This window comes from Rhodotorula graminis (genome assembly GCF_001329695.1).
Source record: "Rhodotorula graminis WP1 unplaced genomic scaffold RHOBAscaffold_16, whole genome shotgun sequence".
Taxonomy (NCBI): domain Eukaryota; kingdom Fungi; phylum Basidiomycota; class Microbotryomycetes; order Sporidiobolales; family Sporidiobolaceae; genus Rhodotorula; species Rhodotorula graminis.
The window spans coordinates 219,382-244,961 of NW_017264943.1; the positions used below are offsets into that span (position 1 = coordinate 219,382).

A 25,580-nucleotide genomic window follows, 5' to 3' on the forward strand; every position below is an offset into this window, starting at 1 on the left:
ACTCGCACAAGCCGCACAAGAGCTTGCACCGACGAGCGCAGCCACCGAGCGAGGCGATCACCAGCAGTCGGCCTCGCCTCTCGCCTGAGGGTCACCGCCGGTCGACGCGCGCATCATGCGCTTCCACTGCTTGGGCGGTCCGTCCAATCTCTCCTTTGAGCTCTCCAATGAGCGCCGACCTGACCCAACCCCTCGCCACGCAGTCGGGTCCATCGGCTCCCTCCTCGCGACCAACCTCGCCCACCTCCCTGCGACTCAGGTCCGCCTCATCCTCCGCCGCAAGGACATCGCCCAGCAGCTCCTCAACCCGTCCACCTCGACCTCGACCGCCAGCTCGACCGGCCCCGCCACCGACCCCGACGGCTGTCCGACCGGCACCCTCACCGTCGAGCGCAACGGCCTCGCGCGCCGCACGACCAACCTCGAGATGGAGCTCACGCGCTCGCCGCAAGACGCGTGGGACCAGGACTCGTTCAAGTCGCCGTCGTCGTCGCGCCACCACGCCCGCATCGACCCGCGCATGTGGAACCGCCAGGACATGATCCACACGCTCGTCATCTCGACCAAAGCGCCCTCGACCCTGCCCGCCCTGCGCCACCTCCTCGGCCGCATCACGTCGCGCAGCGTCATCGTCCTGTGTCAGAACGGCATGGGCGTCCTCGAGTCGCTCCTCGAAAAGTACTGGCCCGAGGACCGCTCGGACGCGCTCGAGGGCCAGGGCGACGCCGCGAGCCGCAGCCGGTGGGGCGACCTCGGCGGCCGCCCGAGCTTTGTCTGCGCGACGACGACCCACGGCGCGTGGCGCAAGGCGCCCGGCCATTTCGTCCACGCCGGCCTCGGCGACCTCAAGTTTGGCGTCCTCCCGAACCGCGCCGTCCTGTCGTCCCTCGCCGAGTACCCGAGCCCGTCGTGGGGCGACCACGCCGACAACCCGCTCCTCAACCCGCGGTCGCTCGTCCAGCCGACGCTCGAGCACCTGCCGTACACGCCCGCGACGGCCAACCTCCACACGACCCTGTCGTCGCTCCTCGCGTGCAACGAGCTGCACCCGGCGTGGCTCCCCCTGCCCGCCCTCCAGGTCGCCCAGCTCCAGAAGCTCGCCGTCAACGCGAGCGTCAACTCGCTCACGGCCGTCGTCGGCGTCAACAACGGCGCGCTCGTCGGGAGCCAGAAGGCCAAGCGCCTCATCGAGGCCGTGTGCCGCGAGTGCTCGGACGTGTTTGCCGCACAGCTCGCCGTCGAGGAGGGCACGTGGGCGCCGCCACCACCGGCGTACGACCCGTCGTCGCCCTCTCGCGAGGAGGATGACTCGGCGCCCCATTCCTCTTCTCCTCCCTCTCCTCCTCCTCCTCCACCAGCCTCGCACCCTCCTCCACCCGCCCTCTCACCCTCACACCCCCTGTCCGCCCTCTCCCTCCTCGACTACACCCAGCGCGTCCTGTTCAAGACGGCGCCCAACCTCTCGTCGACCCTGTCGGACCTCCTCTCGCTCGACTCGGGCGCGCCCCACACCTTTTCGCTCGCGCACAACGCCCCCTCGCTCCCCTCGCGCACCGAGATCGAGTACATCAACGGGTACGTCGTCGCCCTCGGCCGCAAGTACGGCGTCCGCACCGATACGGTGCGCGCGCTCGGCGAACTCGTCCTCCTCAAGGAGGAGATGGGCCGCGTCGGCGCCCTCGACCGCGTGTGGGCCAGCCGCAAGGGCCGAGAGGCGCCGCCCAACTCGGCCCAGGAGCGCGCACGGAGCGCGTCGTCGTCGTCGTCGTCGTCGAGGGAGACGAGCCCGGCACGACGACGAGCAGGAGGAGGCCCGAGCGCGCCTCGACCAGGCTCGAGCCCAGAGGCGGGGCGCAGCATCTTTGGCGGCGGGCGGGCGTCGTTGTCGCCGTCGCCGTCGCCGTACGAGCGAGGGGCAGAGCAGATGGCGCACTCGAGGGAGCGGCGAGAGGAGCGCGCGAGGAGCAGGAGTCGGAATCGGAGCGAGGAGGAGGGAGGTTAGCTAAACGAACGAGCAGCAGCGCAACATCGCATTTTCCGCAGTCAGCGAGGCTGTTCGGCTGCGCTTCTCTGCTCCAGCTGCGTCTCTCGCTTTCTCTCGAGCGCGACGAGGTCGCTGTCGAGCTCGTCGCGTGCTGCGATCCTGCCGGCGTTGGTCGAGCCATGCGAGGGCGAGGCGGCGGCGCGGCGTGCGGCTCACGGTGCGAGAACTCGGCATCTGGAGGAGTGTCGGCGAGGGAAGGTCCGTGCGAGGCAGCTTGAGAAGGTTGGACGGGCTCGAGCGCGTTGACTGCGTCGGCGCCGGCGCAGGGTCCAGGGCTCGCAGCCGTCACGGTCCGTGTGTAACGAGCGAGCCTCTCCCATTCAGCGTTCTCTCCGTCGGCCCGTTCCGCGACGCAGCGCGAGAGCGGAAGCTTCTCGAGAGCCACTGCTCTCCCGCTCGCCCTGCGCCTCTGCCGGACCGTGTTAGAGAGAGGCAGCATCTCACGAGGCGAAGCACGGTTCGTGAGGAGGAGCGCATTGAAGTCGAGCAGGCCGGGCGCCGATGCGCATGGACCCCTTTTTGACTGCCCGCATAGCTACGCGCCATATGTACGCTTGATTCATCGACGGCCATCAAGCAAGCCCCTATGGCTCAGTGGCAGAGCGTTCGCCTAGTAAGCGAAAGGTCCATAGTTCGATCCTGTGTGGGGGCATTCACCTTTTGCTGGTTCTCCCATGCTTTCCTTTTTGCTTCTTGACGCTTCACGTTGGCGCAATTCTGCCCAGCGAGCGTTCTGCCGCTGCAGTGAAAGTCGAGGCTGGCCGAACGGCTTCTACGAGCGGTGGCTCGAGTCGACCTTCCCAAGCGTGCTCCGCACGGGCCTCTCGCGCTCTTGCTCTCGTTCGCTCGCGTCGCGCGCAAGTCTCTCTCTCTCGTCGCCGAAAAGGGCGTGACGGACCCTGACAAGCGTCTCGAAAGCGTTGCAGCTCGTCTCGCCCCTCGCGCTCTCGCCCGCACGGACGCAGTGAGCTCTCGCCGGCTAGATCTCGCCGTCGTTCTCGCCGTCGTTCTCGCCGGCGGCGTCGATTTCTTTGTCGACAGGGTGCATCTGCAGACGATGCAGAACGTCAGGCCGAGGATACGCTCAAGGTGCAGAGAGCAAGAGCGCACCTTGAACCACTGCTTGTCGACGCGCTTCTGCACCTTCTTGAGCTTCTTGAGCGGGCCCTTGGCCTTGAGAGCTTGCTCTGTGTCGACGTAGAGCTTCTGGTACTCGACGCAGAAGACGTAGGAGCCAGTGTGCTCGTAGCCGGGATAGGCCGCCGTCTGAGGCTTGACGTCGGCCGGGAGCGAGTCTGCACGGGGACGAGGAACCGCATGAACTGCATGTCGGACTCGAGTGATCTGGTCGACGTACCGAAGGCAGAGTTGTCGCTCATCGTTGACAGGCGGGAGCGAGGTAGAGAAGCTGCGGGCGAGGACAAAGGTCCGTGCGAGGAAACAAGGCGCGCGGCTCTGAGAAGGGCTCGACCCGGACTGGAGCGTACGAAGAAAGGGTGCGAGAGGCACAGGAGGAGCGAGGAGCTCGTCTCGGGGAAAGCGAGGTAGAGGGAGGAGGAGAAAGGCGAGCGCGGGGCGGACGGACAAGGTCAACTTGCACCGCCTTGTCTCTCGCTCTCCTTGTCCAGCTTCGCCTGACCGGGTGCGACGCGTACGACACTCTTGCGAGCAGATCTGTCCTGGCGCGAGCAGCCGAAAGGCGCCGTGAGCCGGGCAAGTTGGCTCGTTGACATCGACAGCGGCGAGCGAGTTGACCTCGCTCGCTCACTCGCCTCACCTCTCTCCTTCCTTCCCACCACTCGACCCCAATTCGCACCGCTCAAGTCGACCTCTCGGTGCGTCAGGCTCCCCCTGGATAAGTCCTCAAAGGCCCGCAACTGATCCTTCTGTCCGCACGCGCCTCCTCGTCGTCACCATCATTCTCCGCCTTCCACCGCAGCACAGCACCCGCATCCACGCTCGACATGGCCAGGCAGAAGAACACCAAGTCCGGTGCGCCCACTTTCCTTCCCTCTGTGCCTCCCGGGCGCGAGAGCTGACCCACTCCTCCTCCTCCTCCTCGAGCAGCTCCGCCCAGCAAGGCCAAGGCCGATGGGTGCGTCCTTCGTCCCACCTTCTCCTCTCTGTCAACGGTCTGACCGCGCTTGCGCGCACCCGCAGAACCGACCCCTTTGCCGTCTGGCGCCACTTCTACGCCGTGAGTCGCCGTCTTCCTGTCAAGCCCGCTCGTGGCTCTCCCGCAGCACCGCTGACTCTGCTCGGGCACCACCACCACGCAGATCGAGAGCGCCAGGATCCTCGACGAGAACCCGAACCTCAAGCACGCCGTCGTGAGGAAGCGCGTGAGCGCCCTCTACAAGGTGCGTCCCGGCCCTCGTTCTCTCTCCCTCGCTCCCCGACCTGCGCACTGACACGCACACGCGTTCTCGCTCCCGCAGAAGCACGAGGCCGAGCTCGCGAGCCGGGCCAGCTGTGGCGAGGAGTGAGGGCTCGAGCGGTCGTCGAGGGTCGAGGTGGTCGAGGAGGAGGGTCGTCCCGCTTGTCCGTGTTCATGCTGTATAGTTGTCCTCTCTCTTCTTTGCCTGTCGGCCCGGAACAGCAAGCGAGAGTGTCTTGACGAGAGAGTCAGAGGACGGGAAAAGCGTGCCCCAAGGCCTCGAGCGAGAACGGATCCTCGCCGGCGACGGGTGACAGGGCAGCACGTGAAGGGCTCGTAATGCAACGGGTCGACAGGTAGGGGCTAGATCTGCATGCCGCCACGGAGGCGCAGGACGAGGTGAAGCGTCGACTCCTTCTGGATGTTGTAGTCCGAGAGGGTGCGGCCGTCCTCGAGCTGCTTGCCGGCAAAGATCAGGCGCTGCTGGTCGGGCGGGATGCCCTCCTTGTCTTGAATCTTAGCCTTGACCTGGAGTGCGTGGGGCGAGTCAGTGACTGGGCTGGAGGCGGCGGGAGAGAGAGAGAGGGAGAGTGGGACGCACGTTGTCGATCGTGTCGGACGACTCGACCTCGAGCGTGATCGTCTTGCCGGTGAGGGCTGTGGGCGCACGAGAGAGAGGGCGGGAGAGGACGAGAGAGGACGGGAGAGGGGAGGAAAAAGGGAGGAAGAGAGAGGAAGAGGGAGAGAGAGGGTCAGTGACGAGGTCCGAGCGAGGGGCGACCGACGGCGCCCGAGAGGACGAGGGGACGAGCGGACGCACTCTTGACAAAGATCTGCATGCCGCCACGGAGGCGCAGGACGAGGTGGAGCGTCGACTCCTTCTGGATGTTGTAGTCCGAGAGGGTGCGGCCGTCCTCGAGCTGCTTGCCGGCAAAGATCAGGCGCTGCTGGTCGGGCGGGATGCCCTCCTTGTCTTGAATCTTAGCCTTGACCTGGAGTGCGTGGGGCGAGTCAGTGACTGGGCTGGAGGCGGCGGGAGAGAGAGAGAGGGAGAGTGGGACGCACGTTGTCGATCGTGTCGGACGACTCGACCTCGAGCGTGATCGTCTTGCCGGTGAGGGCTGTGGGCGCACGAGAGAGAGGGCGGGAGAGGACGAGAGAGGACGGGAGAGGGGGGGAAAAAGGGAGGAAGAGAGAGGAAGAGGGAGACAGAGGGTCAGTGACGAGGTCCGAGCGAGGGGCGACCGACGGCGCCCGAGAGGACGAGGGGACGAGCGGACGCACTCTTGACAAAGATCTGCATGCCGCCACGGAGGCGCAGGACGAGGTGGAGCGTCGACTCCTTCTGGATGTTGTAGTCCGAGAGGGTGCGGCCGTCCTCGAGCTGCTTGCCGGCAAAGATCAGGCGCTGCTGGTCGGGCGGGATGCCCTCCTTGTCTTGAATCTTAGCCTTGACCTGAAGGTCGTGAGGCGAGTCAGTGACTGGGCTAGAGGCGGCGGGAGAGAGAGGGAGAGTGGGACGCACGTTGTCGATCGTGTCGGACGACTCGACCTCGAGCGTGATCGTCTTGCCAGTCAGGGTCTTGACGAAGATCTGCATGCTGCAGAGGGCGGTAGACAGTGTCAGTACGCAGAATCGGTGTACTCGCTGGCTGATGCCCGATCGCCCCGCTCATCGGCCCGCCGCGGTCGCTCGAGTCCTCGAGCAGTGCCACCTCGACGCGAGCCGAGCCGCGCACCGCTCGCCCGTCCCTGATACCGCACAGGCCTGCCTCGTCGCTGCAGGCGATGCCCACGCGCGTGCACCGCCTCGGTGACGACTGCGCCGGCCCCTCCCCACCGAGCAGGACCCGGTCACGCCTCGCTCGCTCGCGACGACACGAGAGGGCAAGGGACGCACGTCGTGGGTGCTTGATAGGGTGTGTTGAGGTGTGAGAGGGTCGAGCTTGTGCGCTGGAAGTGGCGAGAGAGCGAGCGAGGGCGGGTCGGGGTGCGTGTTGTGGTGGCGACGCGGGGGGCGGCGAGGGCGAGGGGAGCGAGGAGGGCAAGGTAGAGTCAGTGTGCGGCCTCGTGCAAGGTACAGTGGGCAGATGAACGCACACAGGAGGTCCTCGGCGCGAGTCGAGGAGGGAGCGAGGTGGAGGAAGGAGCGAGAGAGGCGCGCACGCCGAGTCGCTCGAGTCGAGTGGCTCTCCGCCGTCTCGCTCGCGCTCTCGGGCTTCCTTTGCGGCGCAAACACGCACAAGTCGACACTTGGAAGGGCACTGATCAACTGCAGAAGAGAGAGAAAGGAAAACCAGCAAGCGACCCGTCTACGGTTTGACCTCCTCCCACCTCGTCCTCGTCCTCGTCACCTCCTCCGCCTGCTCCTGCGCCGTCCTGCACCGTCGCACCTCGTCACTGCGAGATGTCGACCGGCTCGACGTTCCAGATCTCCTCGGCGTACTGCTGCACCGCTCGGTCCGACGAGAACCGGCCCATGCACGCGGTCGTGTTGATGCACTTCTCGACCCACGACGACGTGTCGACAAAGGCGGCGTCGACCATCTTCTGCGCCTCGAGGTACGACAGGAAGTCGTCCGACAGGAGGTAGAAGTCGCCGTTGAAGATGGTCGACAGGAGCGGCTCGAACAGGTCGCCCTCGCCGGCGCTGAACTGGCCCGACCGCAGGGCGTCGACGACCTCGAGCAGCTGCGGCGGGTACTGGGCCTGGCCGGCCTGGTGGCGCAGGCGCAACTCGCGCACGTCGGGCTCGAGGACGCCGAAGAAGAAGCAGTTCTCCTCGCCGGCCGCTTGGCCGAGTTCGACGTTGGCGCCGTCGACCGTGCCGAGCAAGAGGCCGCCGTTCAACAAGAACTTCATGTTCGAGGTCTGCAGGGACACGACGACGGCGTCAATACGGGCTGTACTGGGCGCTGCAGAAGGCGAACGAGGGGACGCACGCCGGACGCCTCGGTGCCGGCCGTCGAGATGTGCTCGCTGATGTCGCTCGCCGGGATCAGGATCTCGGCGAGCGAGACGCTGTAGTCGGCGAGGAAGGCGACGTTGAGGAACTCGCGGATCTCCTCGTCGGCGTTGAGGACCTTCGAGACGGCCGTGATGAGGCGGATGGTGACTGCGGGCGGCCGCGCTCGTCAGTCCTCCTCCTTTCCCTGCCCGCAAAGGGTATGAAGAGAGAGAGAGAGAGAGTGGGACGCACGCTTGGCCATGTAGTAGCCGGGCGCGGCCTTGCCGCCAAAGACCGAGAGGCGAGGGACGACGCGCTTGCGCTCCTCGGGCGACATCTTCTTGAGCTGGAGGTAGCGGTAGATGACGCCGAGGATGTTGAGCGACTGGCGCTTGTACTCGTGGATGCGCTGTGTGGGTGAGAGAGGGAGAGGAGAGTCAGGGTCCCGCTCGAGAGTCGAAGCGAGAGAAGAGGGCCGTGCGCACCTTGACCTGGATGTCGATGAGCGCCTTGCGGTTGACCTTGAGCTCGGTCGTCGACTCGATGTAGTCGCACAGGCGGTTGCGGTTGACCTGCGACGAGCGGGCGAGGGGAGGACGAGGCGCGGGAGGGGCAAAGTCAGTTTGGGAAGGTCGTCGAGGAGGGACAGGCGATGAGGACGCACCTGCTTGGCGGCGGCCCACTCCTTCTTGAACGCCTCGTTCTTGGCGAACTTCTGCAGCTTCTTGAGCTCGTCGAGGTGCGTGACCCAGTGCTCGCTGCCGAGCGCCTTGGTGATTAGGGTCGAAAGGGCCGGGTTGCACTAGCGACGACGAAGGAGGGCGGCCGCGACGACGTGACGAGGCGAGAGGGTAGGCGAAGCGGATGGTGGAGGAGAGTAGGGGAAGGAGAGGTAGGGAGAAAGGGTAAGGAAGGAGGTCAGGAGAGGGTTGGCTCGTCCTCGACCACGAGGCGGACGAGAGCGAGATTCGGGGCACACCTGGTACAGCCAGCGCCTCGCAGTGATGCCATTGGTGACGTTGGTGAAGTGGTCGCGGCCGAGGTACTCGACAAAGTCGGGGAAGAGCTGCGACTGGACGAGTTCCGAGTGGAGCTCGGCGACGCCGTTGACCTTGTGCGACCCGATGACGGCGAGGTGCGACATGCGCACGCGCTTGGGCGAGCCCTCCTCGATGAGGCTCATGCGCGCGAGGCGGGCGCGGTCGCCGGGGAACTTGCGCTCGACGTCGGCGAGGAAGTGGAAGTTGATGTCGTAGATGATCTGGAGGTGGCGCGGCAGCAGCCAGCCGACGAGGTCGACCGACCACGTCTCGAGCGCTTCGGGCATCAAAGTATGGCAGGTGTAGAAGAACGTGCGCCGGACGATCGACCAGGCCTCGTCCCACTCTTGACCTTCCTCGTCAACCAGGATCCTGAGGAGCTCCGGGATGGCGAGAGTTGGGTGGGTATCGTTGAGCTGCACGGCGACGTAGTCCGGGAACGCGGACCAGGGCTCGCGCAGCTTGCGGAACCTGCGACAGATGTCGTGGAGCGAGGCGGCGGTCCAAAAGTACTGCTGCTTGAGGCGGAGGGTTTTTCCGGCCTCGTGGTTCTCGGACGGGTACAGGACACGCGTGATCGTCTCGGCCTCCTCGGCCTCGCGCACTGCGGCGTCGTAGGCACCGGCGTTAAAGGCCGCGAGGTCGAACGACACCTTGCCGCGACTCCGCCACGCCCTGACCGTGTTCGTGGCCGTCGCGCGGAAGCCCGGGATCGGGATGTCGTACGGCACTGCGAGGATGTCGGTGCCGCCGGTCCACGTCCCGGCTTTGCCGTTCTCGCCGCGAGAGGCCTGCCCGTAGAGCTTGATCTCGACGGCGGCGTCGAGGCGAGGGACCTCGAACGGGTTGCCGCTCTCGAGCCACGGGTCCGGGATCTCGACCTGGTCGCCCTTGCTCGACAGGACCTGCTTGAAGATGCCTGGCGACGAGAGAGAGTGTCAGTCGAGCGGACGTGCAGGCCCGAGAGACGCAGAGAGGGAGAGTGGGACGCACCGTTCGAGTAGCGAAGCGTGTAGCCCCATGCAGGGATGCCACAGGTCGACGTCGAGTCGAGGTAGCACGCGGCGAGGCGACCGAGGCCGCCGTTGCCGAGGCCCATGTCGCGCTCGACGTCGAGGACGTCCTCGAGCGAGAAGCCGAGCTGCTTGAGGCTCTCGTCGTACGACTGCTTGATGTCGAGGTTGAGGAGCGCGTTGTCGTACGCGCGGCCGAGGAGGAACTCGAGCGAGAAGTAGTAGCTGCGGGCGCGGACGCAAGTGAGGTCAGGTCGAGAAAGTGGACGAGGGACAGAGGAGAAGGCTCGACGCACACGCGCTTGACCTTCTTCTCGGTGTGGGCGGTCTGCGTCTTGTTCCAGTTGTGCACGAGCTTGTCGCGGACCGAGAGGGCCGAGGCCTGGTACATGGCGAGCTCATCGACGTTGAACGGTTGGCGAGAAAGGGTAAATTCGACGTGGCGCGAGATCTGGGCGTTGACGTCCTTGACGTCGTTGGTGAGCTGCTGCTCGTTGGACTTGAGCGCGTCCTTCCACGCCTTCTCCTCACCGGGAAAGATCTACGAGGGTCGAAGGGAGTCAGCTCGCGCGCGAGGAGGAAGGGAAGGTGGGGAGCTCACCTCGTTCAGGCGCTTGGGACCGTCGGGGATGAAGCCTGCGGATGTATGTCAGCTCTGTAGACGCCCGTACGGCAAGGAGGAGGGTACGCACCGGTTGCAGAGCGCTGCGAGCGACCACGTTGCCCCACGCCGGGTGATCCAGGTCAGGTCGCGCTCGTGTGGCTCGAGAGCGGGCAGGGACGCACCTTGTGGGCCCTAGGCCTGCGCGGCTTGGCGAGCGCCTCGAACGGGTTGGTGGTGTGCTGCAGGCGAGGCGCGAGGTCCGGTCAGCGCGCGGCCGTGTGGGGAAGGGCGAGAGGGCGAGAGCGAGACGGACCGATGCGGTGGGCGTCGTGGCTGTCGACCCGTTGGCCTTGTCGGCCATCGTGGCAGTCATCGAGCCGCACAACGAGGTGGTCGAGAGTGAGGGAAGACGAGGACGAGTGGGCGCGTTTGTCCGCCTTCGCCTCGTCGGCTCGGGCCCCCACAGCCGTGGCTGCTCCGGCCTTCCAAGCTCTCGAGGTCGATTCCAGCTTGATCTGGCTGCAGAACGTCGAGCTCTCGACGTCAAGCACACAGAGGGAGACGCAGAACATCGCAGAGCGGGCGAGCTACTCGTCGTCTCCTCCCGATTCAAACACATCCTCCTCGTCGCCGTCTGAACCGCCCTCGCTCCCTCCTGCGTCGTCGTCCTCCTCGTCGTCGTCCTCGCCTTCGACGGCAAGCGCGGCGAACGCCCCTCGGACGGCCTGCACCGCCTTGTCGTCCGCACTGTCCTCCTCCTCGTCGTCCGACCCCTCCTCGCTCGTCTCCTCGTCGCCCGTCCCTCGCCCGTCCTCGTCGTCGTCGAGCTCGCTCGCGCCGTCGCGCTCGCTCGCCGCCCTCGCACGCGGCGAGAAGCCGCAGAGCCAGACGCCCTCCTTGTCGGCGCATGGCGGCGGACCGGGCGGGTGAAAGGCCCAGGGGATGGTCGACGAGTGGAGCAGGCGCAGGATAAAGGCGCCGGCGCGGTAAATGTCGGGACGGCCGACCTTGGCGGTGACAAAGCCTGCCGGTGAGGCAAAGGGAGGTCAGGTCGGCGAGCTCGAGGAGGAAGAGGTACGTCGTCGAGAGAAGGGACGAGATCGAGAAAACGAGAGGGACGCACCTTGCTGGACCGCGTACGCCGCGAGGAGCTCGTCCGTCGTCCACCTCGACACCTCCTTGGCCCGCCTCGCCGCCCTCCTCTCCTCGACCGAGTCAAGACTGAACTCGTCCTCGTCCTGCGCCGCCTCGTACACCTCGTCGTCGTGCCGCAGGCGCAGCACCTTCTCGAGCGGCAGGCGCTGACCGATGAGGTGTAGGACGGCCTCGACGTTCTGGATCGGGAGGACGCCGCCCCACACCTGGCGCTCGAACCCGGCCGACGAGGGGCAGACGAGCCCGGGGCAGTCGCACAGGCGCAAGTTGGCGTTCCAGAAGATGGTCTGCGCGCACAGGCAAGAAGGAGTTAGCTCCCGAGATACGACCGCGCCGAGAGAGCGAGAGAGGGAAAGAGGAGGACGGACCTGGAGCGTTTTGGTCTTGCCCGGCGTGCGCGACGCCCGTACGACTTTGCGGCCGAGGAGCGCGTTGAGCAAGCTCGACTTGCCGACGTTGGGCTGCCCGATGAGGCCGACCGTCAAGAACGGAAACTCGTCGTCCTCATCGCGCTCGCCCGCGCTCGCCTCGCCCTCGCCCTCGCCCTCGTCCTCGTGCGCCGGCTCCTCCTCGCGCAGCTCCATCTCGTCGTCTCGCGCGCCTCGCCCTTTGCCCTTGCCCCTCCTCCGCTTCTGCACCTCGCCAAAGTCGCTCCTGCCCGCCCGGATGCCCGTCTCGCCGCCCTCGTCGGCGACGCCCTCCCAGTCGACGGTGCGGCGGCAACGAGGCCGCCAGCGTGCGAGGCGCTCGGGGACGGAAGAAATGATCGGGGGAGGGGTGAGGAGCTTGGCGTGCGCGTCGCGCAGGGCGGTGAGGAGGGCGTTGCGCAGAGGTGGAGGGGCCGAGGGGACGAAGCGGGGCTGGGTGCCTGCAGAATTGGGAGGAGCGTCAGGGTGGACGTTCGAGGGGCACGAGAAAGAGGCGACGACGGACCCTGCGTCTCCTCGCGGCGCTGCTCCTCGCGGTAGCTCTCCATGAGGACGACCTTGGCGCCGTCCGGGCCCTCGAGCTCCTCAAAGTACTCGCGCCACGCGTCGGCGACCTCGTGCGGGACGAGGTCCGTCTTGGTGAGGACGAGGACGACGGGTTTGGGCGCGGGCTTGATGGTGCGCAGGTAGGTGCGGAGCGAGGGCGGATAGTGGAGGAGGGGGAAGCGGACGTCTGCTCGGGCGCTGGGTCAGGGCCAAACTCGGTCGCCTCGAGAGAAGACAGCGGGACGCACCGATGAGGACGCAGAGGATGTCGCTGACCTCAGTCGTGCGCCACAGCTGGCGCCAGACGTTGAGGTTGCGCTCGAAGAAGGTGGGCGACCCGGGCAGGCCCGCGAGCGTGCCGTCCTCGTGCAGCGGTGGCGCAGCTGCACGAGCGAGGATGTCGTCGGTCGTCTCGAGCCACTTCTTGAAGATGCCCTCTGGGTGGGGGAGAAACAGGGCCGGGTCAGCGGAGGCGTCGACGAGGACGAGCGAGGGGAAGAGGAGGGGACGGACCCTCGTTCTTTTCGACCTCGCGCTTGGTCTGGTTGTAGTTCCACTTGGGCCGCTTGGGGCACGTGAGCTCGAACTCGCTCGCCGCCGCCGCCGCCGCCGCCGCCGGGTGCACCCCGCCGTCCGGGTCGCGGTCGGGCGGTCGCTCGAGGCTCGGGACGAGGTCCTCGGGGCGGAGGACGCCCATGTCGTCGTCGACGGGGCGCACGAGCTTGTCAGTGGCGGCGACCTGGGCGTGGACGTCGGCGATGTGCTTTGGGAGGCGGACGAAGCGCGACTCGAGGGCCATGCGGGCGCCGTGGACCTCGTCGCGCTCGCGCTGCTCGGCGGTGCGGAAGCGGTGGCCGATGCGGTCGCCGGTGCGCTCGGCGCGCGAGCCCGTGTGAGGCTTGTTGTGGGAGGTTGACGAGGAGGAGGCGGTGCTGGACGAGAGGAGGGCGGCGAGGACGGGGTGCGAGACGACGTCGGCGGGGAAGGGGACAGGGGTGACGGACGCCTTCTTGACAGCGCGCTTGGTCTGCAGCTGGGCCTTGCGGGCCTTGCCGGACACGGGCTTCTGCGAGAGAGAGGCCGAGTTCAGCGAGCTGCAACGGGACGGCGACGAGGTGGACGGACAGGGGCGCACCTTGCGGGCCATCTAGAGTCTTGTCTGGTGGTACTGGCGCAGTGCAGAGGTGCGCAAGAGCGAGAGAGCTAGCGCGGGAGAGGGCAGAGACAGCGACGACATCGGCGCCAGAGTCGAAACTCGCAGCTCCTCTCGGTGGGAGATCGAGGGCTTGCGCTGCTACTGTGACTGTCTACTGCCTTGTCCACTGCAGCGTACCCACTGCCTCAGCGAGAGCGGACTTTGCCCCGGAGAAAGCGCGGCCAGACGACGAGCAACTCTCCTAGGCGCTCGCTCCACTCGGCTCCACCAGCAGCACACCAGCTCGAGCTACAGCGACCGCCATGGTGAGCTCCGCCTCGTTCTGCCCCTACCACACGCCCGCGAGCCCGCTTCCCCTCCCGTCCTCATCGCTCCCCGGCAGCTCTTTTGACTCGGCCCGATGGCACTCACGCTGCCCCAGGGGCGGCTGCGACAGCGACCAGGCCACTGACAGAGTCTCTCTCGACGCACACAGGGGCGCACAGAGACGGCCATCGACAAGGTCGCCATCCTCGGCGGGTACGCCTCGTCCCTGTCTCCCTCTCGTCCTCTCGAGCCTGTCCTGACCCTCCCTCATCCCGCAGCGAGACGATCCACTGCGGCTTCCACCTCATCCCTTACATCGTCGAAACGGTCCTCACCACCCTCACCTCGTCGACCTACGTCCTCTTCACCGACACGCACCTCGCCCCGCTCTACCTCGACGAGTTCGCGTCCGCGTTCGAGGCCGCCATCGCCGCCCTCCCCGACTCGGCCACGTCGACCCGTCCGCGATGGATCACGCACGTCGTCAAGCCGGGCGAGACGTCAAAGTCGCGCGAGACCAAGGCGGAGCTCGAGGACTTCCTCCTGTCGCACCGCTGCACCCGCGACACGGTCGTCCTCGCCCTCGGCGGCGGCGTCGTCGGTGACCTCGTCGGCTTTGTCGCCGCCACCTTCATGCGCGGCATCCGCTACTGCCAGATCCCGACCACCCTCCTCGCCATGGTCGACTCGGCCGTCGGCGGCAAGGTCCGTCCTCTCTCTCTCCCGGGCCCCGTCAGATTACGCCGTCCCTGACTCGAATCTCGTCTCACAGACCGCCATCGACACGCCACTCGGCAAGAACCTGATCGGCGCCTTCTACCAGCCGTCGTACGTCTTCATCGACGCGTCGTTCCTCGAGTCGCTCCCGCGGCGCGAGTTTGTCAACGGCATGGCCGAGTGCGTCAAGACGGCCGCCATCTGGGACGAGCACGAGTTCGCCAAGCTCGAGTCGGGCGTCGCCGACATCCACGCCGCCGTGTCGGGCACCACGACCCGCGAGTCGGCCGCCGGCCGCGTCCTCGCGACGCGCTCGCCCGCCCAGTCGCTCCTCCTGTCGGTCATCCGCGCCTCGATCGCGACCAAGGCCCACATCGTCACCGTCGACGAGAAGGAGACGGGCCTGCGCAACCTCGTCAACTTTGGCCACACGATCGGCCACGCCATCGAGGCCGTCGTCACGCCCGACGTCCTGCACGGCGAGTGCGTCGCCGTCGGCATGGTGCTCGAGGCCGAGGTCGCCCGCAGCATGGGCGCGCTCGGCAACGCCGCCGTCGGCCGCCTCACGCGCTGCCTCAAGGCGCACGGCCTCCCCGTCAGCCTCGACGACCCGCTGTTCCGCAAGTCGGCCAAGTCGGCCCGGCTCAACGTCGAGACGCTCCTCGACATCATGCGCGTCGACAAGAAGAACTCGGGCAGCGTCAAGAAGGTCGTCATCCTGTCGCGCATCGGCAAGACGCTCGAGGAGCGCGCAACCGGCGTCGAGGACGAGGTCATCGCGCGCGTGCTCGCCCCCGCCGTCCGCGTTCACCCGGGCCCGCCGAGCAACGCCAAGTTCGAGCTCGCGACGCCCGGCAGCAAGTCGATCTCGAACCGCGCCCTCGTCCTCGCCGCGCTCGGCAACGGCACGTGCCGCCTCGGCAACCTGCTCCACTCGGACGACACGCAGGTCATGATGGCCGCCCTGCACGAGATGAAGGGTGCCGAGTTCGCGTGGGAGGACAACGGCGAGCTCCTCGTCGTCAAGGGCAACGGCGGCAAGCTGTCGCCGCCCAAGGACAACAAGGAGCTGTACCTCGGCAACGCCGGCACGGCGGCCCGGTTCCTCACGACCGTGTGCGCCCTCGTCCAGCCCGAGGACGGCCTCGAGCACACGACCATCACGGGCAACGCCCGCATGAAGCAGCGCCCGATCGGCCCGCTCGTCGACGCCCTCACGCAGAACGGCACGGCCGTCGAGTACGTCGAGGGCCCGGGCGCGCTCCCGCTCAAGATCGCCGCGACGAGCGGCGGGTTCCGCGGCGGCCGCATCCAGCTCGCGGCGAGCGTCTCGTCGCAGTACGTGTCGTCGATCCTCCTGTGCGCTCCGTACGCCCAGGACGAGGTCGTCCTCGAGCTCACGGGCGGCGTCGTCATCTCGCAACCGTACATCGACATGACGATCGCCATGATGCGCTCGTTCGGCATCACGGTCGAGCGCCTCGTCGGCGAGGACGGCAAGCTCCTCGACACGTACCGCATCCCGCGCGGCACCTACTCGAACCCGGACACGTACAACATCGAGTCGGACGCCTCGTCGGCGACGTACCCGCTCGCGCTCGCCGCCATGACGGGCACGACGTGCACGATCCACAACATCGGCTCGGCGTCGCTCCAGGGCGACGCGCGCTTCGCCAAGGACGTCCTCGAGCCCATGGGCTGCACCGTCGTCCAGACGGCGACCGAGACGACCGTCACGGGCCCGGCCGTCGGCGAGTTGCGCGCGCTCGGCTTCGTCGAGATGGAGCCCATGACGGACGCCTTCCTGACGGCGTCGGCGCTCGCGGCCGTCGCGTCGCTCCCGCCGCTCGAGGGCCGGCTCCAGGACGCGCAGCAGCCGCTCAACTCGACCCGGATCGGCGGCATCGCCAACCAGCGCGTCAAGGAGTGCAACCGCATCGACGCGATGCGCACCCAGCTCGCCAAGTTCGGCGTCGACACGAACGAGCTCGCCGACGGCATCGAGGTGTTTGGCATCAAGCCCGAGCAGCTGCGCGCCGGCGCGTCGGTCCACTGCTTCGACGACCACCGCGTCGCCATGGCCTTCTCGGTCCTCGCGGCGTGCCCCGGCGCGCACGGCGCCGTCCTCGAGGAGAAGCGCTGCGTCGAGAAGACGTGGCCCTCGTGGTGGGACGACCTCGCGCGCAAGATCGGCATCAACGTCGTCGGCGTCGAGCTGAGCGACGCCCCGGTCGCGTCGACGTCGGCCCCGATCCCGCGCCACTCAACCGACGCGAGCATCCTCGTCCTCGGCATGCGCGGCGCCGGCAAGACGCACATCAGCCGCATCGGCGCGAGCGCGCTCGGCTGGCCCGTCCTCGACGCCGACGAGATGTTCATCACCGAGTACGGCCAGAGCGCCAAGGACTTTGTCAACTCGCGCGGCGGCGACTGGAGCGAGTTCCGGCGCGCCGAGACCCACATCCTCAAGAAGATCATCCGCGAGTACTCGAAGGGCCACGTCGTGAGCCTCGGCGGCGGCGTCGTCGAGACCGAGGAGAACCGCGACCTGTTGCGCGCCTACGGCCACGGCGGCGGGCCCATCGTCCACATCGTGCGCGACATCGACGACATTGTCGGGTACCTCAACTCGGAGCCGAGTCGGCCGTCGCTCGGCGAGGACCTGCACGTCATCTACGCCCGCCGCCAACCCTGGTTCCACGAGTTGAGCAACTTCGAGTTCACCAACCTCATCTCGGGCAAGCCCAAGGCGGTCAAGCCCAACGCCAAGCCGTCGGCCAACGGCTTCATCGTGTCGCACACGTCGACCAAGGGCGCCGAGGACGAGGTCGCGCGCTTCTTCCGGTTCATGACGGGCCAGAACACGAACCAGGTCGACCTCGCCGGCGTGCGCCCAACTTACTTCCTGTGCCTCACGCTCCCGTCGTACACGGCGCCGCACCCGGCGCTCGCCGCGTTCGACGAGCTCATTGCCGGCGTCGACGCCCTCGAGCTGCGCGTCGACCTCCTGTCGGCCGACGGCAAGGCGCCGACCTCGCCCCAGGTGCCCGACTACGCCTACGTGGCGCACCAGCTCGCCGCGCTCCGCCAGCGGTCGACGCTCCCGATCGTGTTCACGGTGCGCACCGTGTCGCAGGGCGGCATGTGCCCCGACGAGGCGCAGGACGCCATCTTCAACCTCATGGAGCTCGGCGTCAAGGCCGGGTGTGAGTACGTCGACCTCGAGGTGCGGTGGCCCGTGCGCCGCATGCGCGACTTTGTCAACGTCAAGCAGAGCACCAAGGTGATCGCGTCGTGGCACGACCACTCGGGCGCGCTGCACTGGGAGAGCGAGGAGGCCGTCGAGCGGTACAAGGCGGCCGACGAGGTCGGCGACATCATCAAGCTCGTCGCCAAGGCCAACTCGCTCCTCGACAACCTCGCCATGCTCCGGTTCCGCGACACGTTCGCGGACGGCAAGCCCCTCATGACGATGAACGTCGGGCCCGAGGGCCGCCTGTCGCGCATCCTGTCGCCCGTCTTTGGGCCCGTGTCGCACCCGGCCATCGAGGCGTCGGCGCCCGGCCAGCTGTCGTTCGCCCAGATCCAGACCGGCCTGCACCTCGTCGGCCACCTCCCGGCGCGCAAATTCTTCCTGTGCGGCTCGCCCGTCAGCCACTCGAAGAGCCCGCTCATTCACAACACGGCGTTCGGCATCCTCGGCCTCCCGCACCGCTACACCTACATCGAGTCGGACCACGTCAACGACGAGATTGAGCGCGCCATCCGGGCCGACGACTTTGGCGGCGCGTCCGTCACGAGTGCGTCCCCTCGCTCTCTCTCTCCCCTTCTCCCTCACGCACTGACTCTTTCCTGCGCCACAGTCCCGCTCAAGCTCGACATCATGCCGCTCCTCGACGAGGTGTCGGAGCACGCCCGCCTCATCGGCGCTGTCAACACGATCATCCCGGTCGAGGAGAACGGCGCTCGGCGGCTCGTCGGCGACAACACAGACTGGCTCGGCCTCCTCGAGCTCGTCGAGACCAACGTCACGTCCGACAACGACCGCACCGACGCGTCGACCTCGCTCGTCCTCGGCGCCGGCGGCACGTGCCGCGCCGCCGTGTATGCGCTCCACAAGGCCGGGTACAAGACGATCTACCTCTTCAACCGCACGCGCGACAACGCCGACAAAATTGTCGCCTCGTTCCCGAGCGAGTACAACATCGTCCCCTTGACCTCGCTTGACTCGTTCCCGGGCGAGCACCCGCTCGCCGTCATCTCGACCATCCCGGCCCAGGGCACGGCGACGCGGTACGCGCCCAACGCCGACGCCGGCGTCACGGTCCCGGACTCGGTCCTCGCTCGCGAGGGCGGCGGCGTCCTCATCGACGTCGCGTACAAGCCTCGCGTCACGCCCTTGATCGACCTCGCCGACCGCACCCCGGGCTGGACCGGCGTGCCCGGCATCATGATGCTCCTCGAGCAGGGCTTCTGGCAGTCGTCCATGTGCGTCCCGCTCTCTCTCTCTCTCTTTTCTCTCGTCGTCGGCGCCGTCACTGACTCTATCGTGCGCCGCGCAGGTGGACCGGCCGGCGGCCGCCCAAGGAGGTCATCCGCAAGGTCGTCCTCACCGAGTACGAGCGCGACCAGTGAGCGGGTCTGGAGCGCAGGAGGAGCAGGAGAAAAGCCCCGCGAGGTCGCTCGCAGCAATAGCGACAGGGTCAACTCACGCTCGGCGCGCAGGAGAGTTGCGAGAGCTCGAGAAAGCGACCTTCTCAAGTGCGAGCGACTCGCTCTTTCTCGAGAGCAGCTCTCGCTCTCTTGCGCAGCTTCGAGAGACGCTCGACCGCGCACGTTGCACGCCTCGAGCTCGAAGCCTGGAGCTACAGCTACAGCCCGAACATGCTGCCGGCCCTCGCTCGCCCAAAGCTGCGCCCGCCGCCGACGACGCTCGCGCCGCACCCTCTTGGCCAGCGCACGTTGCTGCCCCACGTGCGCTCCATCTCGGGGAGAAAGTCCTCGAAGTACCGGAAGCGCGACTGGTCGCGCTGCGCGGCGAGGTTAAAGTGCCCCTCCTCCTCGTCGCCGTCGTCCTGCTCTGCTGCCTCGCCGAGCTCGAGCGCCGCTTCGTCCGCCGCCGCCGCTCGCTCCGGGCGCCCATGGCGCTGCACGAGCCTCGCAGCCGGCCACGCCTCCTCGTCGCGGTCGACCTTTGGCGGGTGCACGACCCACGCGTCGCCGAGCACGGCGCGGAACTCGAACCCGAGCGCGTTGAGGACGAGGGCGTGCGCCTGCTTGTCGCCGCCCTGGTCGGTGAAGCGCTCGTCGTAGAGCGGGTGCGACGCGCGCGACACGAGGTAGTACGGCTCCCACTGGGGCTCGTAGCACAGCTCGTACGAGTGCGACGGGTCGGGGCTGGCGCTCGGCGGGACGCGAGAGGAGGGTGACGAGGAGGAGGAGGTGCGCGAGAGGCTGAAGAGGAGGGAGGGGAGCGTCGGGCCGTGGCCGGCGTTGGCGTCGGTGAGGCTCGCGACGGGCGGGTCCGCCATGAACAGCGCCTCGAGCTCGGCGGTCGAGTTCGGGTACGCGCCGTCGAACGCGCTGGAGAGGGCGAACGTGGGCACGACGACGGCGACGGGCCGCAAGGTGGGCGAGCGCGCGCCGAGCGACGAGTGCTGCGCGCGCCCGATGAGCGGTACGCCGCGCTCGACGAGGACCGAGTGCAGGTTGGGCGAGGGGACAAAGTCGACGTCGATGACGAGGGTGTAGGGCGAGGGTGCGGCCGAGAGGGCGAGGTTGCGCAGGCGGTTGATCGGGTACCGCAGCCGCTCGAGGAGGGCAGACTCGGCGACGGAGAAGTCGGGCTTGACGACGACGAACGAGACGCGGTGCCAGTCGGGCGAGCCGAGGCGGGTGGGCGACAAGTGCGCCGAAAGGGTGGCGATGTCGGCCTCGTCGACGAGGTAGATGGCGGCCGAGACGGGACCGTCCCACGCGGCGAGGAGGCGGTCGAGGCGACCGAGGCGCGAGACGGACAGCTGCGTGACGAGCGTCACGTCGGTCGGGGCGACAGGTGCACTTGACGGCAGCTCGACGACGAGAGGCTCGGCTGGATCTGCAAGAGGGAGGACGAGGTGAGCGACGCAGGACGAGGGACAGCGAGAGGGGACGCACCGGCATGGCGCAGCTGCCGCAAGCCCGTCTCGACGTCCACCTCGAGCCTGACGCTCCTCCACCCGTCACACGCCCCCTCGCGGCAGTCGTCACCCCGCCCTCGCTCGACCACGCCCCCGTTGCCCTCGTCGCCGGCCCAGCGCAAGCTCGCGCCGAGCGAGATGTCGACGCGCACGACGGGGCTCGTCTCCCACAGGGGCTCGTGCGAGTGTTGAGCGACGCCTCGAGGCCGAGGATAGAGGTGCTGGGTTGCGCCGTTGGCGAAGCGGACGCGGGCCGAGGGAGGTCGAGGACGAGTGGGGGCGAAGCGGACTCGGGGCTCGCTCGTTGGGCTAGAGGAAGGAGCGCGTCGGGTGCCGAGGGTGCTCGTCGAGGCTTGAGGGTGCTTGGCGGTGCGCCACACGAGGAGGACGAGGGCGAGGGCGAGGACGGCCTGGAGGCGGCGAGGGAGGCGAGTAGCGATGGCGACAAAGCGGCGGTGGTCGCGGCTCGAGCTGGCCGAGCTCTGATGGGTGCTTGTAGAGGCTTTGGGGCCCTGCAGGCTTGTGGCAAGCATGGTTGCTGTCGAGCGCGAGAGGAGCGAGTTCCCCACAGACGACAACCCTCGCTCTCTCTCTGCTCTACCACCGCCAGAGCCTCGCCTGCAGCGCGCACGACCTCGCCATGCCTCGCCATCACTCTACAGGCCACGCCCGCACCACTCGCGCGCAACTCGGACGCGCTCAGCTCGCCTCGCTCGCACCACCGACACTTCATCAATCGTCGAGCCTCGTCCCCTCTCTCTCCCTCACGTCACCTCGAGCGCGTGCGTGAGGCCGGCTAGCGGCTCAACGGCACCGCCTTCACCAGCCCCGGCCACGCCGTTCACGCCGCGAGCCATAGCACCGCCTCCTTCATCTCGTCCCACTAGGCTTCGACCGACATGTCGAGGTGCGCCCCCCTCTCGCTCCTCTGCAGGGCCGCCGAGAACACCTGCCGACCCAGGACACACGCTCACGCACCATCACACAGCTCTCGTGACCCGTTCAGTGACGACTCGGCCGACGACGACCTCGCTCCACGCCCCACCGCCTCGGCACCAAGCTCCCGCTGGACGTTCCTCGACGCGCCCTCGCCCGACCTCAGCCTCGTTCTCTCCGAGCCTGCAATGCCCCACGAGCGCACCGACACGCTGTCGCTGCACTCGTTCGACGACCTCGACGGCACCGCGACCGACGGCGGCCGCAGCCCAAGCGCGACGAGCTTCGACCACGACGGCGTCGCCGTCCTGCACGCCGCGCGCCTCACCCGCGTCCAAAGCGTCGGACTCCTCGTGCCCGGCCCGAGCGACCTGCACGCCTCGACCTCGACCGCGCCCGACTCGCTCGTCGACCCGGACATGTCGCACCTCGGCCGCGCGTCCACCGCGGCCCGACCTGCAGGGTCGTCCACCTCATCGACCTCGCGCCGGGCGTCGTCATCGGGCGTCGCCTGGCCCTCGCGCGACGGTCCTGCGTCGCGCGCCGACCTCGCCGGCCTCGGTCTGCCGACCCCGCCGTCGTCCTCGTCCTCGGGCGACCCGTTCGAGCGCGCGTTCAGCCTCGGCGTAGGCCCCACCGCACCAGCACGAAGCCGCTCGAGTGTGCTCGGCAGCGTCTCGGCAACGCGGCAGGAGGACGACACGTCGAGCTCGTTCGGGTCGGGCCGCCCGTCGTCGATGGCGTACCTCGACACGACGATGCCGTTCGAGGCGGCTGCGCGTTCGCCGCCCTCGAGCATGCTGTCGGGCTCGAGCGTCGCCTCGCACCGCGACGTCACTCGCCCTCGACCCGCGTCGCGCTCGTCGCGCACGTCGTTCCCGGCCCCGCCGGGTCGGCCGCTGTCGCAGCACATCATCGTCGACTTCCCTGCGGTCCCGCCTCGCAGCTACTCGCCCGACGTGCCTCGACCTCGGTCGGCAGACGAGCACGCCGCAACAGCGCCGCGGCCGCCTCTTCTCCCGTCGCCGCCGCGCTCGACCCTCGCCCTGCGGCGCAGCGCCCACCACCTCCCGCCGCTCCTTCCATCCTCGTCCACCTCCTCGCCCGCTCGGCACCTCTCGATCCCGTCCCCCGCCGCCCTCACCCCCTCGTCCTCGCCCGACTCGCCCGCCTCGCCGAGCCAGATCCCGTTCATCACGCGCTCCAACGACGGCTTCTACCGCCTGCCCGTCACGCCCTCGTCGGCGACGTCGCACTCGGTGGGCCGCACGCGCCGCGAGCGCCAGAGCACGAGCGACCTCGCGTTCCCGCTCCCGCCCGTGCCCGACTCGGCGACGCACCTGCTCGTGCTCGAGGGCGCGGGCGACTCGTCCCGATGGCCGGCGTCGCAGTACCGGCCCTCGAGCTCGAGCGCCGTCGCGCTCTCGGGAGGCGGCCCGACGCCCTCGCCGACGACGCGCAGCAGCCTGCCGACCTCGCCACCGCCAACCTCGCCGCCACCACCGCTCCCCGACTTTGTCTCGCTCTTCCTCGACGGGCCGCCTCGCGACGACTCGGCTTCGTCCTCGGCGTCGTCGTCGCTCGACAGCGAGCACGAGGCGCATGCCCGCACGCGCTACCCGCCCGCGCCGTCGCCCGCCGCCGCGCCGCACCGCCAGTCGCACGCGCGCGCGCAGGACTCGCTCTCGAGCGCCGTCCCGGGCCCGTCGCACCGGCTCAGCTTGCGGCAGCGCGCTGTCGGGGCCCCGGGCGAGGTCGAGCCGGGCGGCGCAGAGGGAGGAAGAGGGGGAGGAGGTGCGAGGGACCGGCTCGACGCGTGGCTGCGCGGCGTCGCGCCCGCTCGGCCGCCGAGCGGCTCGGTGCGGGAGAAGGAGCGCGAGGGGACGTCGAGCGGTGCGGGAGGTGGAGCTGGGTCGGGCAGGGTGCGCTGGGCCGAGAGGGCCGCGCCCGGCTGGTCGCTCCGGAGCGACCCGGCGCGGTGGGCCGGCGAGCGCGCGCAGGACAGCGGCCGCAGCCGCGTGCGTGCGGCGTGGCACTCGAGGAGGGTCCGCTTCGGCACGGCGCTCGCGCTCGTCGTCGTCCTCTTGCTCGTCGTCGGGCTCGCCGTCGGCCTGAGCCGCCGCGCGCCCGTCGTCGCCGCGCCCGCCGCGTGCAACTGCGAGCACGGCGGCTCGGCGCGCACGACGAGCGACGGCGGGTGCTACTGCGCGTGCTCGAGCGCCTGGGGCGGGACGAGCTGCCACCTGAACGCGACGTGCGTCGGAGGGGTCCGTGCGCCCGTCGCGCAGGGCCTGCTCGACGTCGCCGAGGCGGCGTCGGCCCTGTGGGAGCCCAAGGTCGACTCGGCGCGGCTCGGCGAGCTGCTCGAGGCGTACTTCGTCCCGTCGTCGTCGTCGTCGAGCTGCCAGGCGCAACTCGCCCTCCTCGTCCTCCCCAACCTCCCTTCCTCGACCTTTCCCTCTCGCCTCGCCTGGGCCGAGTCCGCCCTCGTCCACACCCTCGCTCTCACCGAGTCCAACTCGACCCTGTCGCAGCTGCGCACGTTCGCCTCGGCCCTCTCGTTCGCCCCCTTTGGCGACGCGCCCGCGTCCAAGCCCAACTCGAACTACCAGGTCATCGCAGGCGGATGGACCTGGGACTTTGCGTTCCTGCGCCGCTCGGCGACGGGCGACTGGGCATCGGTCGTCAAGCCGTCGAGCGACAGCTCGGTGCGGCTCGCGGCGGCGCCCGGCGCACTTGCGGCGCTCGACCGCCTCGCGCCCGTCGCCGCCGCCGCGAGCGCGCAGCGCAGCAAGGCGCTCGAGCACTACTGGGCGACGGTGCTCAGGCGCGAGCCGGACGAGCTGCAGGCGTTCCGCGAGGCGGTGCAGCGCGCCGAGGTCGTCGTCCCGCTCGACGCGGCGGCAAGCGTTGGCGGCGGGGCGAGCATGGTGGACGTCGCGCAGGCGCAGTCGGGTGCGGCGTCGTTCCCGCCGGCGGTCGGGTGTTGGGCCGGCTTGAGCGAGACGGTCGTTGAGCGCGTCAACGCGGTCGAGGTCGAAGTGTTCGGGCTGAGCGCCGTGTCGAGCTCTCAGTCGCTCGACTCGTCCTGCCTCGTGCGTCTCTCACTCTCTCTGTGTGTGTGTTCCTGAGTGAGCGCGGTACTGACTTTGCCGTGCCCTGCAGAATCGACCGCTGTACGGCGTCCTCAACCTCCTCAAGCTGCGACTACCCTTCCCCTCGTCCGACAAGCGCTCCTCCCTGCCGCAGCAGTCGCTCGTCCTCAAGTCGAGCGCCGTCACCGACCGCGTCACGGTGCACGCCAGCGAGCTGCTCGCCGCCGGCCCCCTCGCCGCCGCACCGACCTCGCCCTCACTCCCCGTCACGCCCGAGCGCTTCGGCCTCCTCTCTCGCCTCGATCACGTCCTCCTCGACCTTCTCAACACCGTGTCGACCGCGATCGCCAACGACCTCGTCGACTACGTCCTTTCGTCGCCGTCCGGCCCGCCGAGCCCGTCGACTTGTCCCTCCCTCCTCGACAACTCGCTCCCGCTCCTCGAGGTCCAGCTGTGGGGCGGCCTCCAGTACGACGACGCCGACTTGGCGCGCTCGTCGCTCGTCGCGGGTTCGGCGTCGTCGTCGTCGGCGGCGGCGACGAGCCTGTTCTTCGGCAGCAGCGCCGGCGACGCGTGGCGCTCGTGGGCGCTGTCGAACACGCAGCACGCGTCGCTGTCGCGCGTCGAGTGGGCCGACGCTGCGGAAAGGGGGGATGTCGTGGTGGATCAGGGGCGGGGAGGGACCGCGTTCGAGGGCGTTTGGGCGCGGGCGGCGAGCGGGTCGCTCAAGACGAGCGCGACGGTGTGGACGGCGCTGCAGGGGGCGGGACTCGTAGCAGGATAGTCGGTTGCATCGCATTATCTCGACGATTCTGCGCTGGCGAAAGCCCGTGAGTCGGCGTTGGTCGCGCCTCGTCTTCGTCGTCGCGCTCTGTCACTTCTCGACCTCGTCCCTCGGTTTTCAGCTCGTTCCTGTCCCTGCGACGCGAGAGAGATGCCCTTCACGCGCTCGAGAAACACGTCTGGCGCGCCTCTCGCCGTCGGCAGAGACGGCGTCGCCTTGCGTCGCTCGTCTCGCACCTCGTCGGCGCCTTCGA

The 25,580-nt window shown here is 68.6% G+C and overlaps 9 protein-coding genes and 1 non-coding gene across 10 annotated transcripts; 5 read left to right on the forward strand and 5 right to left on the reverse strand.

The window, feature by feature from the left end:
• Window positions 1-115: 115 nt before the first annotated feature.
• On the forward strand, window positions 116-2,041 carry RHOBADRAFT_56024 (uncharacterized protein; the record flags this gene model as incomplete). The annotated part of the gene is made up of 2 exons (XM_018418140.1): window positions 116-137; window positions 204-2,041. The coding sequence occupies 2 exons, from the start codon at window positions 116-118 to the stop codon at window positions 2,000-2,002; spliced, it is 1,821 nt and encodes a 606-aa protein (XP_018268250.1). The 3' UTR covers window positions 2,003-2,041.
• Window positions 2,042-2,624: 583 nt separating this feature from the next.
• RHOBADRAFT_t127 lies at window positions 2,625-2,696 on the forward strand. The gene has a single exon. It is a non-coding gene; the product is annotated as a tRNA-Thr (tRNA).
• A 327-nt stretch (window positions 2,697-3,023) lies between these two features.
• On the reverse strand, window positions 3,024-3,423 carry RHOBADRAFT_47047 (uncharacterized protein; the record flags this gene model as incomplete). The annotated part of the gene is made up of 3 exons (XM_018414919.1): window positions 3,024-3,092; window positions 3,155-3,339; window positions 3,402-3,423. 3 exons carry the CDS (start codon window positions 3,421-3,423, stop codon window positions 3,024-3,026), a joined length of 276 nt encoding a protein of 91 aa, XP_018268251.1.
• Window positions 3,424-3,855: 432 nt separating this feature from the next.
• RHOBADRAFT_56025 (uncharacterized protein) lies at window positions 3,856-4,618 on the forward strand. Its single transcript, XM_018418141.1, has 6 exons — window positions 3,856-3,879; window positions 3,984-4,036; window positions 4,112-4,139; window positions 4,205-4,241; window positions 4,324-4,404; window positions 4,483-4,618. Exons 2-6 carry the CDS (start codon window positions 4,009-4,011, stop codon window positions 4,528-4,530), a joined length of 222 nt encoding a protein of 73 aa, XP_018268252.1. The 5' UTR covers window positions 3,856-3,879; window positions 3,984-4,008; the 3' UTR covers window positions 4,531-4,618.
• Window positions 4,619-4,784: 166 nt separating this feature from the next.
• On the reverse strand, window positions 4,785-6,021 carry RHOBADRAFT_18445 (uncharacterized protein; the record flags this gene model as incomplete). Its single annotated transcript, XM_018412431.1, has 6 exons — window positions 4,785-4,949; window positions 5,023-5,078; window positions 5,242-5,413; window positions 5,487-5,542; window positions 5,706-5,877; window positions 5,947-6,021. The coding sequence occupies 6 exons, from the start codon at window positions 6,019-6,021 to the stop codon at window positions 4,785-4,787; spliced, it is 696 nt and encodes a 231-aa protein (XP_018268253.1).
• A 648-nt stretch (window positions 6,022-6,669) lies between these two features.
• RHOBADRAFT_65651 (glycosyltransferase family 35 protein) lies at window positions 6,670-10,403 on the reverse strand. The gene is made up of 12 exons (XM_018418748.1): window positions 10,339-10,403; window positions 10,208-10,264; window positions 10,114-10,126; window positions 10,023-10,057; window positions 9,718-9,962; window positions 9,402-9,646; window positions 8,348-9,327; window positions 8,033-8,170; window positions 7,854-7,940; window positions 7,621-7,777; window positions 7,364-7,536; window positions 6,670-7,292 (listed from the first exon to the last, which is right to left on the reverse strand). The coding sequence occupies exons 1-12, from the start codon at window positions 10,384-10,386 to the stop codon at window positions 6,819-6,821; spliced, it is 2,652 nt and encodes an 883-aa protein (XP_018268254.1). The 5' UTR covers window positions 10,387-10,403; the 3' UTR covers window positions 6,670-6,818.
• Window positions 10,404-10,579: 176 nt separating this feature from the next.
• Window positions 10,580-13,301, reverse strand: RHOBADRAFT_56026 (uncharacterized protein; the record flags this gene model as incomplete). Its single annotated transcript, XM_018418142.1, has 7 exons — window positions 10,580-11,049; window positions 11,149-11,467; window positions 11,549-12,048; window positions 12,114-12,341; window positions 12,403-12,591; window positions 12,668-13,220; window positions 13,290-13,301. 7 exons carry the CDS (start codon window positions 13,299-13,301, stop codon window positions 10,613-10,615), a joined length of 2,238 nt encoding a protein of 745 aa, XP_018268255.1. The 3' UTR covers window positions 10,580-10,612.
• Window positions 13,302-13,612: 311 nt separating this feature from the next.
• Window positions 13,613-19,044, forward strand: RHOBADRAFT_56027 (uncharacterized protein; the record flags this gene model as incomplete). The annotated part of the gene is made up of 5 exons (XM_018418143.1): window positions 13,613-13,671; window positions 13,895-14,321; window positions 14,389-18,133; window positions 18,197-18,821; window positions 18,896-19,044. The coding sequence occupies 5 exons, from the start codon at window positions 13,613-13,615 to the stop codon at window positions 18,966-18,968; spliced, it is 4,929 nt and encodes a 1,642-aa protein (XP_018268256.1). The 3' UTR covers window positions 18,969-19,044.
• Window positions 19,045-19,204: 160 nt separating this feature from the next.
• RHOBADRAFT_47052 (uncharacterized protein) lies at window positions 19,205-21,045 on the reverse strand (the record flags this gene model as incomplete). Its single annotated transcript, XM_018414920.1, has 2 exons — window positions 19,205-20,430; window positions 20,490-21,045. The coding sequence occupies 2 exons, from the start codon at window positions 21,043-21,045 to the stop codon at window positions 19,205-19,207; spliced, it is 1,782 nt and encodes a 593-aa protein (XP_018268257.1).
• A 591-nt stretch (window positions 21,046-21,636) lies between these two features.
• RHOBADRAFT_56028 (uncharacterized protein) lies at window positions 21,637-25,352 on the forward strand (the record flags this gene model as incomplete). Its single annotated transcript, XM_018418144.1, has 2 exons — window positions 21,637-24,543; window positions 24,614-25,352. 2 exons carry the CDS (start codon window positions 21,637-21,639, stop codon window positions 25,325-25,327), a joined length of 3,621 nt encoding a protein of 1,206 aa, XP_018268258.1. The 3' UTR covers window positions 25,328-25,352.
• Window positions 25,353-25,580: the final 228 nt, after the last annotated feature.